The following is a 15,807-nucleotide window of genomic DNA, read 5'->3' as shown; positions in this document are numbered from 1 at the left end:
TGGGATACAGACAGAGTCATCTAACCATGAAAAACTGTCAGTGGTGTAACAGAGATACGAACAGAATGCAGCGAAGAGGAGGGCGCTGTGTGTTCCTCTAGAACCAGATCATAGCAATGTGGACTTCACTTTTATTTTTTAATTTAATTTTAGATGTAATGTATATTTGCCATATACATTGTCCTGCAAACTTCAGAAAGTTAGGCCTGAGGTAAAGGTGCTCTGGTGCCCTAGAGGAAAGGACAGAACTAGCCAATAGTCCTCTGGTCCACTACGTGAGGTGGCAAGTCCAGGGGCAGTGCTGGGCATGGCTTTCAATGGGCCTGAGTTCTTTGCCAGGTGCAACTTTAGGGTTCCATACAATTCTTTTTATTTCTATTCAATGTGGATTTTAAAATATGATGTGCCATTTGAATACCTGAAGTTCAGTATATTAGAGCTTAGGGGAAAAAAATGCATAATGAGATCCTGGAAACCAGATGATGCCCTCGAGATGCCAATGAATCTAACCTCTAAACAAAGCAAGAGGCAGAAGCCTTGACTATGGAATTACAGAATTTTAAGTTACAAAATCCTACAGACAAAGTGGGCAACGTGATGGTCCTGCTGTTAGCTCTGCACTACAGGCCAGAGTCTGCACGTTTAAGGAACACGTTAGTAAGCCCCACCTCACCACTAGAGTAATTACAGTTTGGCAGGGCCAGGGTGGAGGCTATACCAGTTCTGAAGGGTTTCACTCATTTCCAAAGAATTAATCTTGGTGCACAAAGTGACCCAGCTGATAACAGAGCTGGAACTCAAACCTGGGTCAAATTCAGCTTGGAAAAAATTCTGTTCTGTATGACATAAACAACTACTGTCCCCAAGGGATTCAGAACCCTGAATAAAGAGGAAGAAGTAACGGCCGCTGGCCCTACTGTAGGTTGCTCGGGTTCAAGGCAACATGTATTGAGCACATGCACAACAGAGGGACAAGGCAAAGATTTAGTGAGGATAAGGCAAGGCTTGGCCCAACATGCTGGCAGAGACCCCACCGAGGCCAGTGGGAGAGTGGAAGCGGGTAGAGCTGTTTAGTATCTTCGGTGCTGTAGCCTAAGACATGCTGCCTTGCCCCACAGAGCATCTGGAAAGAAGATGTAGGAGAGTGACCACATCAGGCAGTAAAAAGCAGTTAGCGAGAATGGAGACAAAAACAGCATGATGACACCTGGAAGAAGAAAAGAGGCAAACACTCAATTTTTACGAAGCCCTCTTACATGTATTTTCCACCCTCTACTCTCCCATCCCCATCCTTCCAGCCTTCAGTTTTCACTCATAGTGCCTAAGATACTAAAACCAATGGCACATGAGCCTGCCTTTACGAGGTTTGTCTGTGCGTAACTAGAAAATTAATTCTAATGTAATCTCAGGTTCCGTTTTGTCAAATTCAGATCAGAAATCACTCTTAGCCAAGAATAAATATGAGTAGCCCAGATGTCTTGTTAAAAAAAAAAAGAAAAATATTCATAATTGTTTCAAGTTTAACATGTGATATGGGCCAATACAATATTATACTCACGCAGAAAAGAGTTAACCTAGCAGGCCTGCAACTGCTATCCTTAGAGAGGCCTGCTTGCAAGGTGGGCAGAGGCCTGGAAACGAGAAGTAAATAGTTCTCTACACTGATAAAACCGAGAAGAGTGGCTCACTGTGCTTAGACTGTTTATAGAAGCAAGGTAGTTAATGTGGAGCGCAGACTTCCTTCTGTGGAAGTCTGGAATTTTGGTACATGCTAGGCAGAGGAGACTTATGTGTCCGGCCCCTGTAAATACCTTCAGCACTGAGTCTCTAAAGAACTTCCCAGTAGGCAGACCTTCAGAAGTTGTGTCACAATTCAGTTCTGGAGAATTAAGTGTGTCCTGTGTGACCCCATTGGGAGAGGACTTTTGGAAGCTTGCGCCTGCTTCCCTCCAAACTTCGCCCCTTTCTACCTTCCCTTGGCTGATTTTGCTTTGTATCCTTTTGCTATAGTAAATTTATGCTATAAGTATGACTATCTGCAGAATCCTGTGAGTCCTCCTAGAGAATCACTGAACCTGGAGGTGGTCTTGAGGGCCCAACACAATTTGAATCTCAGATTCACCACTGAAAGGCAAAAGGGCACTAACATTTGTGGAAGATCTACTTTGTGCTAGACATTCTGCCAGGTATGGTACAAAAATTACTTTATGTACATTTCACAGCTATCCTGTGATTTAGAATTAAGTCTTTTTCAGATAAGGAAACAGGATGTAACCTGCCGAAGACCCTGATTCAATCCCATGTCTATCCAACTCTTAATAACTAGACACTTACACTGCTTCAGAAAGCTCAAAAGGAGGGTGGGAGAGTATGACCCACAGCATGCCCATGGGAATAACCACCACGTGCTCAAGAGAAACCAGAACTCGTGCTCTGCCAGAAGACCACTACTGGGGTAAGAAGCAGTTACAGGAAGTTCCTGAAGCTTTGGAATATGGCATCAAGAGAACAGTCATTGACCTGTTGCATCAATGAGATAATATTTTAAACCAGAGTTGTCCTGGAAAAAAGTCTTAGCTAGGCCAGCTTCTCAGATGTACAGAGCTCTGTTGGGGAGAAGGGGCTTCAGTCTAAACAGGTGACTGGCTGCACTCCAGGCAAGAGGAATATCTACAGCAGGCATTCTGAAATGTATCTAGTAGGGCTCCAGTATCAACTAGTGTCAAGTCTGTGAGGTGCAGCTCCCTCCTTTATTCACATAGCACAGACGATACAAGGAAGGCTAAGGCCAAGTGCACTGCTTATTGTGAGAAGAGAGGATCGGTGGTGTCCACAGGAGCAAAGAACATGGTGGGAAATACTGTTGCTATGAGATAAGAGAAGGGCAGGTGGAGGGAAGAAGAGGGCTAGAAATTTCCATTTAAAGGATACATCTGTGCCAGAGGATTTATATACATTGTCTCATTCAGTTTCAAGAATCCTGAATTGGCTTGCTTTCCCAGATGAAGAAAACTGCAGAAGGGTAATTAACCCAAATTCATGCAACCCTATGTGCTGGGGGTAGAACTTGAACTCAGGTCTCTTTAGCTCCAAACCCAGACTCTTCTCACCCCAATTCTGCCTCTGCCAACTGGGGCACAGGAGGAGCCAGCGCCTAGAGATTGGACAGGGTTGTTGGTCTAATGCTACAGAACAAAGGGTGGGAACCTAAAGGGGAGGGTCAGGAGGGAACCCAGGACCCTGCAAACCCAGTGGACCCACAACGAGGGAATACAGAAAGAAACTCAGCATCCCCATAGATGTTTGTCTTGTTTACATGAGCACATTTCAAAGAAGCAAATTTGATATTCCTTGAAGAAAGCCCTAAGTCAGGGGAAACTCTAGGAAGGCCTCTGCCAGGGCCCCAGTGTGACCAGGACCTCAGCGCCTGGAACCCATCACTCAGTTGCTATAGCCCAGAACCTGCTTCCTTGATATGAATCCTATTTCCAACATTTATATCAAATCTCTTCATCCCCACCACCACCATCACCTCTTATCTGATGAAAGGCTGGTTTTTCTCCCTCCTTTCTCAGTCTCCTACAATCTATTCTCCACTTTGTAGTCAAAGTGATCATTGAAAACTATCACACAGAAATCCCTTCAGATGCTTCTCATTTGCCTGCAGGACCAAATCCTAAATCCTGCCCGGTCTGCCCACATCACTGGTCTCAGTCTGTCACCAGCCCCTCGCTCAGCAAGTCCAGCTGCACTGCTGCTCTAACGCTTTCTTGCCTCCGAGCATTCACAAAATTCTGTTTCCTCTTCTGAACCACCCCTCCCACCACTTGGCCAACCATCTTGCAGGTGTCCCATATTTTTTATTTTCTTCCAGTTTTGTTGTGCTATCATTGATATATAACATTGTATTAGTCCAAGGTGTAACAGCAATTTGATATTTGTGTATATGGCAACCTGATCACCATAATAAATGTAGTTAACATCCATCACCTCACATAGTTACAAAATTTTTTCTTGTGATGAAAACTTTTAATAGCTACTCACGTAGCAACTTTTGAACAGATGATACAGTATTGTTAACTGCAGTCAGCACGCTATACATTATATGTCCAGAACTTGTTTATCTTATAACTGGAGTTTTTAACCTTTTGACCACTTTTACCTGGGTTTCATTTAAATGTCACCTCCTTAAGGATCCTTTCCTACCCTTTAGGCATCCCAGTCTAAATCAGGTCACCCTCTGATGCCCTCTGAGAGCACCCTGTAGTTTCACAACACATCAAAACTATATATTTTATAGATAAACAACAAGTTTATACTGTATAGCACAGAGAAGTATATTCAATATCTTGCAGTAATCTATAATGAAGAAGAATATGAAAGGGAATATATGTATGTGTCTGTTTGACTGAAACATTATGTGGTACACCAGAAATCGACATGACATTGTAAACTGGCTGTACTTCAATAACATTAAGAAATTCAAAAAACAAAAACTATATATTTTAGTTACTTCTGCCATGATTTGTTTCGTATCTGTCTCCCCTACAGGACTGTAAATCCTGACGTGTTTGTCTAGTTCACCGTTTTGACTCCTACTACCTGGCATATGATAGGTGTTCCCTAAATTTCTGTTCAGCTTAATAACATCCAACAAATATTTATTGAGCATCTACTGTGTGAGTGGCACAAGCCTAGGTGCTAGGGATTATAGCGCGAATAAAAGCGATTCCTCCACTGGGGTCAGGTTTAGTGTGTATAGGCAATAAACAAGTAAATACATGTCAGGTGATGATCAATTCTATGGAAAAAATAAAGCAGGGTGAGAGAGACAGGGAATGCTGGGTGAGATACAGGGTGGCAGTGAACAGCAGTGATAATAAAGGACCACTAGTGACATATGAGAGCAGTATTTTCACTCACCTCCCAGATAGACCATTTTTTTCCAGTTCTCAGACTCCAGGATTTCGTCATGTGGGTAGTAGCTCTGATCCATCATGAACAGAATCATGAGACAGGCCATGCAAGAGAGAATGAACGTGTTGCCGTTGGTCAGAAGGGAGGTGGAGGCCAAAACACAGGAAGCATAGGGGCAGGGTAGACCCTTGTATGTGAAAGGAATGCCTGCCAGGAAAAGAAGATGGGGTGAGCTGCTTCCCACTGCTCCAAACCATGCACAAGAAGCAGCCTTCTCTCTTTGAGTCTTCTCTGCCCCACATTCCAAACCCCCTTAATCCCAGGGCAGTGCACATCTGTAAAGCACTTAGTTATTCCGAGACGACAGGTGGGCTTTGCACTCGATCCCCAAGGTGAAGCTGGAAGCTAGGACCAGGCCTATGTCCCAGCCCCTATGGAGCCTCTGTAGAAGGGTCCTTTGAGACCATTTAGTCTGCGCCTGCAATCCCTTGCCATGTGACCTCAGGCAAGGCAATCGCCCTCACCAGAGCTCAGTTTCTCCACCTAGTTTTAAAGCCTGTGAATCCATATGCTCCATCCAAAGGACACACAACAAGAAAAAGTCACAGCTGGTCCAAGAACCGAGGGCTCCCGCCCACTAGACCAGGGCTCTGCCAGTGCAGCTTGCGGTCTCCAGTGGGCCTGGAGCAGGGGAGAAGGAAGGAAGGGGGTGTCCATAAAAGGAAGGAGAGGAGTCAATTACTGCACCCCAGGCTTCTGGCACCAACAACTCCTCCCCTCCATGATGCCAGACCCTCAGCCATAAGGCTGGCTTCCACTCACCAGGTGAATAAAAACAGAGGCGGAAGGAAATAGCTAACACATAGATGATGGCGAGGAACCCATTCAGAGGCCCATCCACGCCTAGAAGCAGGGCTGATGCCAGGCCAAAGGTGGTGAAGACAGCAAAGTCATTCAGCTCAGCTCCTGCTCCAGAAGGCCAAGGTTAGAACTTACAGTCATATGTCTTGTACATTAGTCCCCCCTGGTGGGGGTCTGGAGTGTGACAAGCAGGATCCCAGAGGGCAACAGCTGCTCTCCTCTGGTCTCTAGGTCAAAGACTAGAGTGTCCTTCTAAGCTCTGCCTCAAACTGACCATGTGGCCCCAAGCAAGCCTTTCCCTGTCTAGGTCTTAGTTTTCCCATCCTTAAACATGCAAATGTTGGAACTCAACTGGGAACAAATTGATAAGCTATGAAACTCTTTTTTCAAGTAAAATCTTACATGGAAATATTTTTACTGTATTTTAAACCAGCTGCTCTGCTTGGGGTAACTTTTCATTTCCCCACTCCCTCATTACCACAATCACCACTCCCAGTCCCAGATCGGCCCTGAAGAGGGAGGCAGGGCAGATTAGGAAACTGAAAGCCAGGACAAGGACAGCCAGAGATCAATAGGTGAGCCAGCAGAGGACCTAGATCTGGACTGTGGGGCTCACAAACTCCTGTCCTAGGGCTGCCTCTGCTATACTCAGAGGGATGCGAACAGGACTGGAGACTGATGAAAGCCCGCTGGATGTTAGAGGATGGAGGAGCTGACCTGAATGGGTGCTCCCGGGGTCAGGGATGACGAGTCTGAGGCCTGGACTCACCTGACTTGGAGCAGATGTTGAGGTGTCTGGTCACTGCTCCGATAGCCATGTCTAACAGAAAGCCGACCAAAAGCAACCAGGAGGCGCAGGGGGATTTCCTAAAGTGCAGGCCCACAGCTCTTTCAGAGTCTCCACTGGACTCCACCCTCCCTCCAATATACCAATATGCTTCCCACCGTGCACATATACACACCCCCCTACATGTTCCCCACACTTACATCCTTTCTGATAGATGCTGCTTTACACACCACACACACACACACACACACACACACACACACACACACACACACACACACACACCTACCTACATCCCTTCCATACCTTCAACCCACAGTCTTACCTGAACCCCCTAGGTAATCACTAAGGTCCCTTTAAACTCTAAGTTCCAGGCATGTTCAATGGCAAGCGGGATCCTAGGCCCTGGCCCAGCCTCTGCAACCATCTCACTGTGAATTCTCAGGTAAATCACCTCCCACTTTCTACAGGCCTCTGTCCCTCCATCTGTAAAATGAGGGGCTTGTACCAAATGATTTCTTTAATACATAGAGGCCTATTTAGATTATCTATTTCTCCTAGTGTGAGTTTTGGTAGCTTATGTCTTCTAAGGAATTGGACTGTTTCATCCAGGCTATCAAATTTGTGGGCATAAATCGTTCACAATATTCCTTTATTATCTGTTAATGTTCATGTAATGATTCCTCGTCTTTCACTTCTGATACTGGTAATTCTCTTCTTCTTGGTTAGCCTGACTAGAGGTTTATCAATTTTGCTGATCTTTTCAAAAAACCAGGCTTTGGTTTCATTGGTTTTATTTATTGGTTTCTTGTTTTCAATTTCATTGATTTCTGCTTTAATTTTTATTATTTCTCTCCTTAGCTTACTTTGGGTTTAATTTGGTCTTCTTTTTCTAGTTTTCTAACATGGAAGTTTACATCATTGATTTTAGATCTTCCTTCCTTTCAAATTTTTCTAAGACTATTTTTTTAGAGAAGTTTTAGGTTTACGACAAAACTGAGAGCAAAAGTACAGAGTTCCCATTTGCACCTTGTCCCTACATGTGCACAGCCTCTCCCATGTTGACAACATCACTCACTAGCCTGGTACATCCTGGTTCCTGGTATGTACCAAGAATGAACCCATGCTGACACATCATAATCACGCAAAATCCATAGTTTACCTTAGGGTTCACTCTTGGTGTTGTACATTCTATGGTTTGCACAAAAATGTAATGACATATCCATCATTACAATATCATATGGAGTACTTTCTTTTTCTTTTTTTTTCAATGGAGTACTTTGTCTTAAAAATCCTCTGTGCTCTACCTATTTATGTCCTTCCCAGCCCTCCTAGCAACCACTGATCTTTTTATTATCTCTATATTTTTGGAGACATATTTCCCTCACATTGTCTTTTCCAGAATGTCACATAGTTGGAGTCATACAATATGTAGCCTTTTTAGATTGGCTTCTTTCCCTTAATAATATGCATTTAAGGCTCTTCCATGCCTTCTTAGGGCTTGATAGCTCATTTCTTTTTAACACTGAATGATATTTCATTGTCTGGATGTAACACAATTTATTTACCCATTCACCTACTGAAGGATATCTTGGTTGCTTCCAAGTTTTGGCAATTATGAATAAAACATCATAAACATCCACGTACAGGTTTTGGACATAGTTTTAAATTCATTTGGATGAAATACCAAGGAGTGAGATTGCTGGATTATATGGTAAGAGTATGTTTAGTTTTGTAAGAAACTATCAAACTGCCTTCCAAAGTGGCTGTACCATTTTGCATTCCCACCAGCAATGTATGAGAGTTCCAGTTGCTCCGTGTCCTCACCAGCATTTCTTTTTGTTAGTGTTCTGGATTCCAGTCATTCTAATAGGTGTGTAGTAGTATCTCACTGTTATTTAATTTGCATTTCCCTGATGGTATATGATATTGAGTATCTTTTCGCATGCTTAAATGCTATCTGTATATCTTCTTTGGTGAGGTATCTGCTACAGTCTTTGGCCCTTTTTAAATTGGGTTGTTTTCTTATTATTTAGTTTTAAGCCTTATATATTTTGCACTATAGTTCTTTATCTGATGTACCTTTTACAAACATTTTCTCCTAGTCTGAAGCTTTTCTTCTCATTCTCTTGATGCTATCTTTTGCAGAGCAGATTTCTTTTTTAAAATATGCATTCAATGCTATAACTTTCCCTCTAAACACTGCTTTCACTGCATCTTACAAATTTTGCTAAGTTGTATTTTCACTTCTTTTAGTTCAAAATATTTTAAAATTTCTCTTGAGACTTCTTTTTTTTTTATCATGTATTATTTAGAAGTAAGTTGTTTAACCTCCATCTATTTTGGGGTTTTCTAGTTATCTCTGTTATTAATTTCTAGTTTAATTCCAGAAGAATATCTGACAGCATACTTTATATGATTTCTATTTTATTTGTTAAAGTATGTCTCACAGCCCAGAATGTGGTCTGTCTTAGTGAGCTTGAGAAGAATGTGTATTCTGCTGTTGTTGGATGATATTTATAAATATCAATTAGATCCAGTGGATTGATGATGCTATTCAATTCAACTATATCCTTACTGATTTTCTGCCTGCTGGATCTGTCAATTACTGATAGAGGGGTATAGAAATATCCAACTATGATAACAGATTCATCAGTTTCTCCTTGTAGTTCTATCAGTTTTTGTCTCATGTATCTTGATGCTCTGAATAATTTCCAAGGCATCTTTCAGACTCTACATTCAAGGATTCTGTTTCTTTCCAGCACATATTCCCAGACCCCTCTAAAAGCAGCCACCACAATCTCAGGCCAAGCTGCCCTAGGAGCTGCAATGCTTGGGTGGCCCAGCAGAAGCAAACAGAGCCTGACTCCAGACCTCAGCTGTCCCGAAACAAACTTAGCATTTCCTTTGTTGAGACCCATACCTATGTGTCTAAAAGGAATTGGGCCCCCATCATGACATATAACCTACGCTCCCAGAAGATTAGGCTGAACTAAGAAGATGGAGATTTTCAGCTGCAGGTATGCCCCACTTTATGAGGCCCCCAAAACCCAGACTTAGGGAATCATAAAACTTTCAGACTGGAAGGGAACTTAAACATCATCAGGTAAAATCATCTTATTTTACAGATGAGAAACAGATCCAGAAAAGTCACTTGCTAATGGTTATAAGAATCAAACAGATTAGGAGGATGTTATTTGTATTATAAAGGACTTATCTTTAAAGAGCTGATTTCCCAAAGACGTTAAAATATGATTCAATTTATAGAAACATAATTTGCTTATAGCTTTTTTGGGGGGCCATACATAAGTCTCAGAGTTTCCAGAACAATGTTAATTTCAATTATTCTGCTAGATCATATGCTCTAATTTAAGAATCAAAAAAATTTGATGGTAGGTAGCCTGACTACTTAAGGATTGTGCGAAGGCTGCCAGAACAGAATTGCTTGACTTTCTCATAGAAACCATTCTAGGCTGGCAAAGCTGGAAGGAACTATAGAGATCACAGTGTGAGCTCCTTGTTTTAAAGATGGAGAAACTGAGGCTCAGGATGTGACCTAGCCAAGGCCATATCAGGTTGGTGGTAGAACTGAGGCTAGGATCTCAGCCCCTTGACTCCCAACCCACTGCACTTTCTCCTGCCCCCAATTGATCTGTACACCTCAGTGCCCAGCTCTCTAGACTCCCACCTCATTCCCTCATGCCACTGACTCCCATTCTTGGCTAGGAGCTTGCTGGGGCCCAGACCTACTTGCAGAAGCTGCAGAAGATAGAGAAGAGCCCCAGGATCATGTTGGCCAGGGACAAGGCATTGGTAACATCCTTCCAGGAAAATTCATTCATCTGGGGGTGGATGTGATCTTCAGTCAGGAAGAAACTGGCAAGCTGACCTGGGCCCAAGGGGAGAGGAGAAAAGGGTTGCCAAGTTCAGAGAGTCCCAAAAGAGGCCCCCAAGGACCTGGGCGCTCCTGTTCCCATTGACCTCATCCCAGAAGGGCACCCTCCCAACACTGTTTCGCTGGCTGGAAAGAGGAAGGCAGGAGGTAGATGGAGGAGACCTAGGAGGTAAGACAAAGGTGCTAAAGATGAGGGCCTGGGAAAGTCTGACAGCAAAGCGAGTGAACCAGCACAACCATAGCTCTTACCCTTCTCTGATGGCACCCCTTGCCCTACAGCCCAGACCTCCCTCCAACCCATATGCTGACCCTCCTGGCACCCCATGGCTTGGGGTCCAAGGGGTAAGGTCCTTCCCTTTTCTGAGAGACAAGCCTTTCATCATAGAGACCTTTACCGTCGATGAGCTCTCCTTTTTTATTTTAATTACAAAGCTACTTTTAATAGTTTGGGGTAAGTGCCACAGGAATAAAAACACTGGGAAAGGGTAACCCCCTCACCCCCAGGAGTGGCCCGGGGGGAGAGAGGCTACCTGGCAGGAAGGAAGCACAAAGGGCCCACTGCAGACTCAGGCTCCTTTGTCCCGCAGGCCATGCTCACTCCCTCAGAAGGACAGAGCTGTGGCCGAGGTGCCCCAAGGTACTGGTCCTGACAAGCCCCAACAGCAGGCCCAGTTCCAGAAGGGAAGAGATGAGAAACAGAAAATGAATATGGGCAGCACTAAACAGTTCACAGGGCAATGTCACTGCATTCTCTTTTCTGATCCTGACAGCCTCCAGTAATGGTGCTAGCAATCTCCCCATTTCATTGGTGAGGAAACTGAGGTTCAGAGAAATGGAGATATTTGCTCAAAGTCACATATTAGGTGAGTGGAACCTAATCCTGCCTGTTTGATTCTAAATCTGGTGCTTCTTCTGCCAGGCGTATAATCTCAGCAGGAGAGGTCTGTGGGGCAGGGGGCAATGAGGGAGCTCAGATGGCCAGCCCAGGCCTGCCCCGGCCTCCTCACTCCTCCCAGCCTCCCTCAGCAGCAGTGCATTAGCTGGCCCTGCCCATTTTCACAGTCCCTCTGTCTCTGTTTTCACTCTAAGACCAAAGATGTGCACTCCTTACACATAAACTATGTGAAACTTTCTTTTGGAGAAAGAGCCCCAGTGCCCTCTGAAATACTGGTTGTAAACACGCTACCTGCAAACAGCAATTCTGCATGTGAGTAAAATATACAAGTTCTGGGGTGTTTTCATGTCTGTCTTCTCATTAAATCCTTACTCATTTTAGAGTGAGGAAGCTGAGACTCAGCCTCCATACAGTCCCAGGCCCTTTTGGTTTTGGCAAGAGCTAAAACAAATCATGGTTTAAACACTAATTATAGTTTAAACCATAAACACTGCCACCAAGATGTCAGAGGTTGCAAGGGGGCTGTACTTCTAGTTTGGGACTGGGAGTTTACCAGGGCAGCATGGTGGGGCTTACTGCTCCCACAGGCCAGCTTCTTCACCAAGGGGCATCAGAAGCTACACTGCTAAAGCCACTGGGACTCCTGAGACCTTGTCATGCCAGGGCACCTCAAAACCTAAGACAGAAAGCGATGCTTACCAGAGAAATCTGGAAGGAGAGAGGGCAAAGGACTGGATGCACACTCCCACCCCGCAAACTCTTCCCTCCTGGTCTGTCCTGGGTCTCAGGGCTGATCCCACCCAGCAAGACCAAATACTTCTGTTCCAGCCTAGCCCACTGGTGCCTGGAAAAGCAGCATCCTAGCCTCTCAGAGGCAGTTAGCAGATGCCTGGGGTATGTCTACCAATTACTAGATACGCCTCATCTGCACTATTTCATAGTTTGGGGGGGTTAATATTCAATTAATTTTCTACTATATTATCTCTTTCAGTCACAAGGCACTTTCACCTCTTTGGTTTCCAATGGCCCTATGAGGTCTGCCAGGTAAGGCAAAGAAGACAGAGAGAGGAAGAACCTTGCTCAAGGTCATACGGGAAGTGGCAAAAGACTTCCAACTTCACCTTACGTGTTCTTTCCTATTTACTCTGCTTTCTTATTTACTCTACTAACCAACAGGACTGATCATTGCATTTGTTGTAAGCTTAGACTGAGGGAGGTGCTGGGGAAAGCCCTTGGTCCCTGCCTTCATGGAACTTATAGTCTATCCAGGAAAACAAGACTCATGCATGCGTGGGAAGACTTACAGACTCAGTTCACAGTGGTAACTCATCCTACAGATGGGGAAACAGGTTTCAGGACAGTTAAGCAACTTGTCCCAGTAATTGGTGGAACCATTTGGAACTGGGCCTCCTCTTTCCCAATTAAATGCTATTTGCAGCAAAATGCACAGGTCCCAGCTGTGAAAGGATGTGGACCTGAGAGTAAGGGCTGTAGAAATTCAGAGAAAAAAAGGAACAATCCATACATTCAGCAAACATTCGGTCTTGGGACACAGAGAAGATTAAGACCTGGTCTTATCTCTCAAAAAGCTCAGTTTAGGGGAGGCATCCAACCCTGAACAGAAAAGAAGTGATGAGGCTGCTAAGGGAGCACAGAAGAGGGACCTCACCTGTCAGGGGTCTCAGAGAAGGCTTCTTAGAAGAGGGGAGTCAGAGCCAGGGCCTTGCACAGCAGTGGCCTGCAGACCAGATCATGTCACTCCCCAGCTCCTTGGAAACCATCAGTGGCTCCCCAGTGCCCTTGGGATGGAGTCCAATTCCTTCATTTGGTATGCAAGTCCTTTGTGAAGAAGCCCTGCTCAACTCTCAGCCTCCTCTCTCTTTTGCCCCTTGACCCCTTCTCTACACCCCACTCTGGTCTTGGATTGGGTGGTGGTCCTCTTGGGAAGCCTGACACCCCTGGCAAGCCTTGAGGTGCTCCTCCTCTGTACTGCCACAACTCCTTGTGCTCACCGTGTGACACTTGGCACTCTGTATTGGCACCGCTTATGTGGTCTTCCTCCTCTACTACAGGGGAAGTAACTTGAGTGCCGACCGAGGTCCCCTGTGCCGGGCATGAGGCCTGACAATAGAAGTTGTTCAATGATTGTTAAATTAATAGAGCACGCCAGTGCTTGCCCGAGATCCTCTCCCTGCACCAAATTACTCAGAGCCTGTCCAGCTTGTCTTATGAGAAGCCTTCTCAAAAAAGCTCTCAACAATCCAGCCCCTTCAACACACCAAGCATCTACCCAACACTTATGATCTTCCATTTACTCATTAAAAAGATTTATTTGCCAATGCCTGCTCTATGCCAGGCCTGTGTGTTCTGGGCACAGTGAGCATCCTCAAGAAGCTGGGAGTCTGGCAGCGGGGGCAGACGTGTGCAGGGACAGTGAAGGCAGTGTGGCAAGTGTTCTGTTAGACAAGGGGGTTGTCTGGTTGCTGAGGATGTCCAGGGGAAGACTAAGGCTGAGGTGGTGGCAGGGGAAGATTCCGCCATTGCAGTATTTAGGGAGGGTCTCTAAGCATCAACAAGGGGGGTACTTCTTGGCAAGGGTGCCAGCACAATACCGATGCAAAGTCGGCAGGGAGGCCACATTTGGATAAGCTGCTGTGACCTTGAATTGCAGCCTGTGGATAGGCAGTGATATAATTTATTTAGTAAGGAGGTGTCTTGGTCACACGCGGGCTGGGAGGGGAGAGACTGAAGAAAAGGAAATGAGCCGCGAGACTGGTGAGTGAGGAGAACGATTTGGGCGAGCAGAAATGGCAGACACTGGGGCTGCTTCCGGAAGAAGAGGGGAGGGTTGAGTATGACTCTGAGATGTCTCAGGAAAGGCTTGGCGGTGTTGGTTCCTTGTCCGGAAACCCTGGCGCATCACTGGAGCGAGAATATTCCAGGTGGTGCTGTCCCGCAGGGGCTGAGCCATAGGCAGAGTCACGCTGGTTAGAGACGCTCTGCCTCCCCCTCCCAGCTCCCACTCCCATCCCCATTAGAGGCCAGCATCCCCAACAGAGAGCTCGTCTATCTGAACTAGAGACACCAGGGATTCCCTCCCCGCCCGCCGTTCTGCGCCCAGACCGCGATGACAACCGCGACGCCCCCTCGAAAAGATGGACGAGACAGAGCCGGGGCTCGGCAACCGCACTTTGGCACAGCGCCTTCCCCCAGGGGCGTGGTCACCGACAGCACTGGGGGCAGGCTCACCAGCGATGCTGAAGACCTGAAGACGCTTACCTGGGGACTAGACATTCCTAGGTGGGGTGGGGGCCACACTCTCTCCCCGCTTCCTGTGCGGTGGGCGGGGGCCAGCCCAGGCGAGGGGGAGCCGCGCCGTCCCAAGCCTCTCACCCCTGGCTCTTAGCTCACAATCCCCGGGAGAACAGGGGAGGGGCAACGGGGCTGTAGTTGGCAGGGAAAGGGGCCTCAATTTACAGGGGCGCCCTAGGTCACGAAGTGGCGCGGCAGGCGGAATGGAGGATCTGAGAGGAGGGGACTAGTCTATCATGGCGAGTACGGAAAGGCTTGGCCAGGAAGAGACCAGAGCGCACGGTGTGTGGGAGGTGAGCTGGAAGTGAGTTGGGGGAGATAAGGCTGCAAAGGGATGCTGGGGTAAATTTGAAAATAGTAAATTTTAAGGAGGTACGTGACATGGTCGGGTTGGTTTAGAAAGATTATGTGGCAGCCAGTGTTGAGGAAGGCTCTGTAACACTGCGTGAGAGATGAGCAGGCCTGGAGTAAAGACATACTGTTGGACAGCAACAGAAAGGAATGGGAAGAAGTAGCCAGACCAGGAGCCATTGTGGGATGGAATCCCAAGAGTGTGTGTGTGTGTTGGGGTGGTGGTGGGGTGGTTAGAGCCTGTCTGAGGTATCCAGATTTGGCAACTGAAAGAATAGTGTGCCACAGAAAGAAATGTGTTACTACTGGGTAGGATCCCAAGCACCAGTGCTAACACCCACCCCACATTCTCTGACTACCCTATTGCTAAGAGAAGGTGTGGAGCTAGGAGGTCAGGAGACCCTTTGCCTCACCTTACAGCCTGGAGGGGGAAGACGGGTACAGGATCTAGTGTGTCCTGAGTGGCTACCAGCCATTAGGCACTGTGTTCAATGCTTTGCAGACATCATCATCTTACTGGATTTTCTCAAGTGCCCCTGAGGTTAGTATTAGCGTTCCCATTCTCCAGAAGAAATGGGGCATGAGCCGATTTTACTGAAGCTTACACTGTTATTAATTAGTGGAGCTGAGACCTGAACACGGTCTGACACTAAAGTCGCATCTAAGGTGTCTGAGAAACTACGAGGGAGATGCAAGATGGAAGCAACCAAAGCTGTGCTGAGTCCAAGTCCAAGAGTCAGGTCGTCTTCTTTCTATGGTTTGCATTTCTCTTCATTTGTCCAGGCCACA

The 15,807-nt window shown here is 46.0% G+C and overlaps 1 protein-coding gene across 1 annotated transcript; it reads right to left on the bottom strand.

Annotated features, from left to right (window-relative positions):
* Positions 1-1,024: 1,024 nt before the first annotated feature.
* Positions 1,025-15,494, bottom strand: TMEM269 (transmembrane protein 269). The gene is given in 9 exon segments (XM_032494810.1): positions 1,025-1,207; positions 4,924-5,124; positions 5,740-5,883; positions 6,548-6,645; positions 10,316-10,454; positions 13,368-13,476; positions 14,635-14,669; positions 14,672-14,741; positions 15,432-15,494. Coding segments are annotated over 9 exon segments (996 nt in total). The 3' UTR covers positions 1,025-1,070.
* Between the last annotated feature and the right edge of the window lie 313 nt (positions 15,495-15,807).

Source organism: Camelus ferus, chromosome 13, assembly GCF_009834535.1.
Source record: "Camelus ferus isolate YT-003-E chromosome 13, BCGSAC_Cfer_1.0, whole genome shotgun sequence".
Lineage (NCBI taxonomy): Eukaryota > Metazoa > Chordata > Mammalia > Artiodactyla > Camelidae > Camelus > Camelus ferus.
The sequence above is the reverse complement of the archived record's forward strand: the minus strand, read 5'-3'. Positions and strand labels throughout refer to the sequence as shown.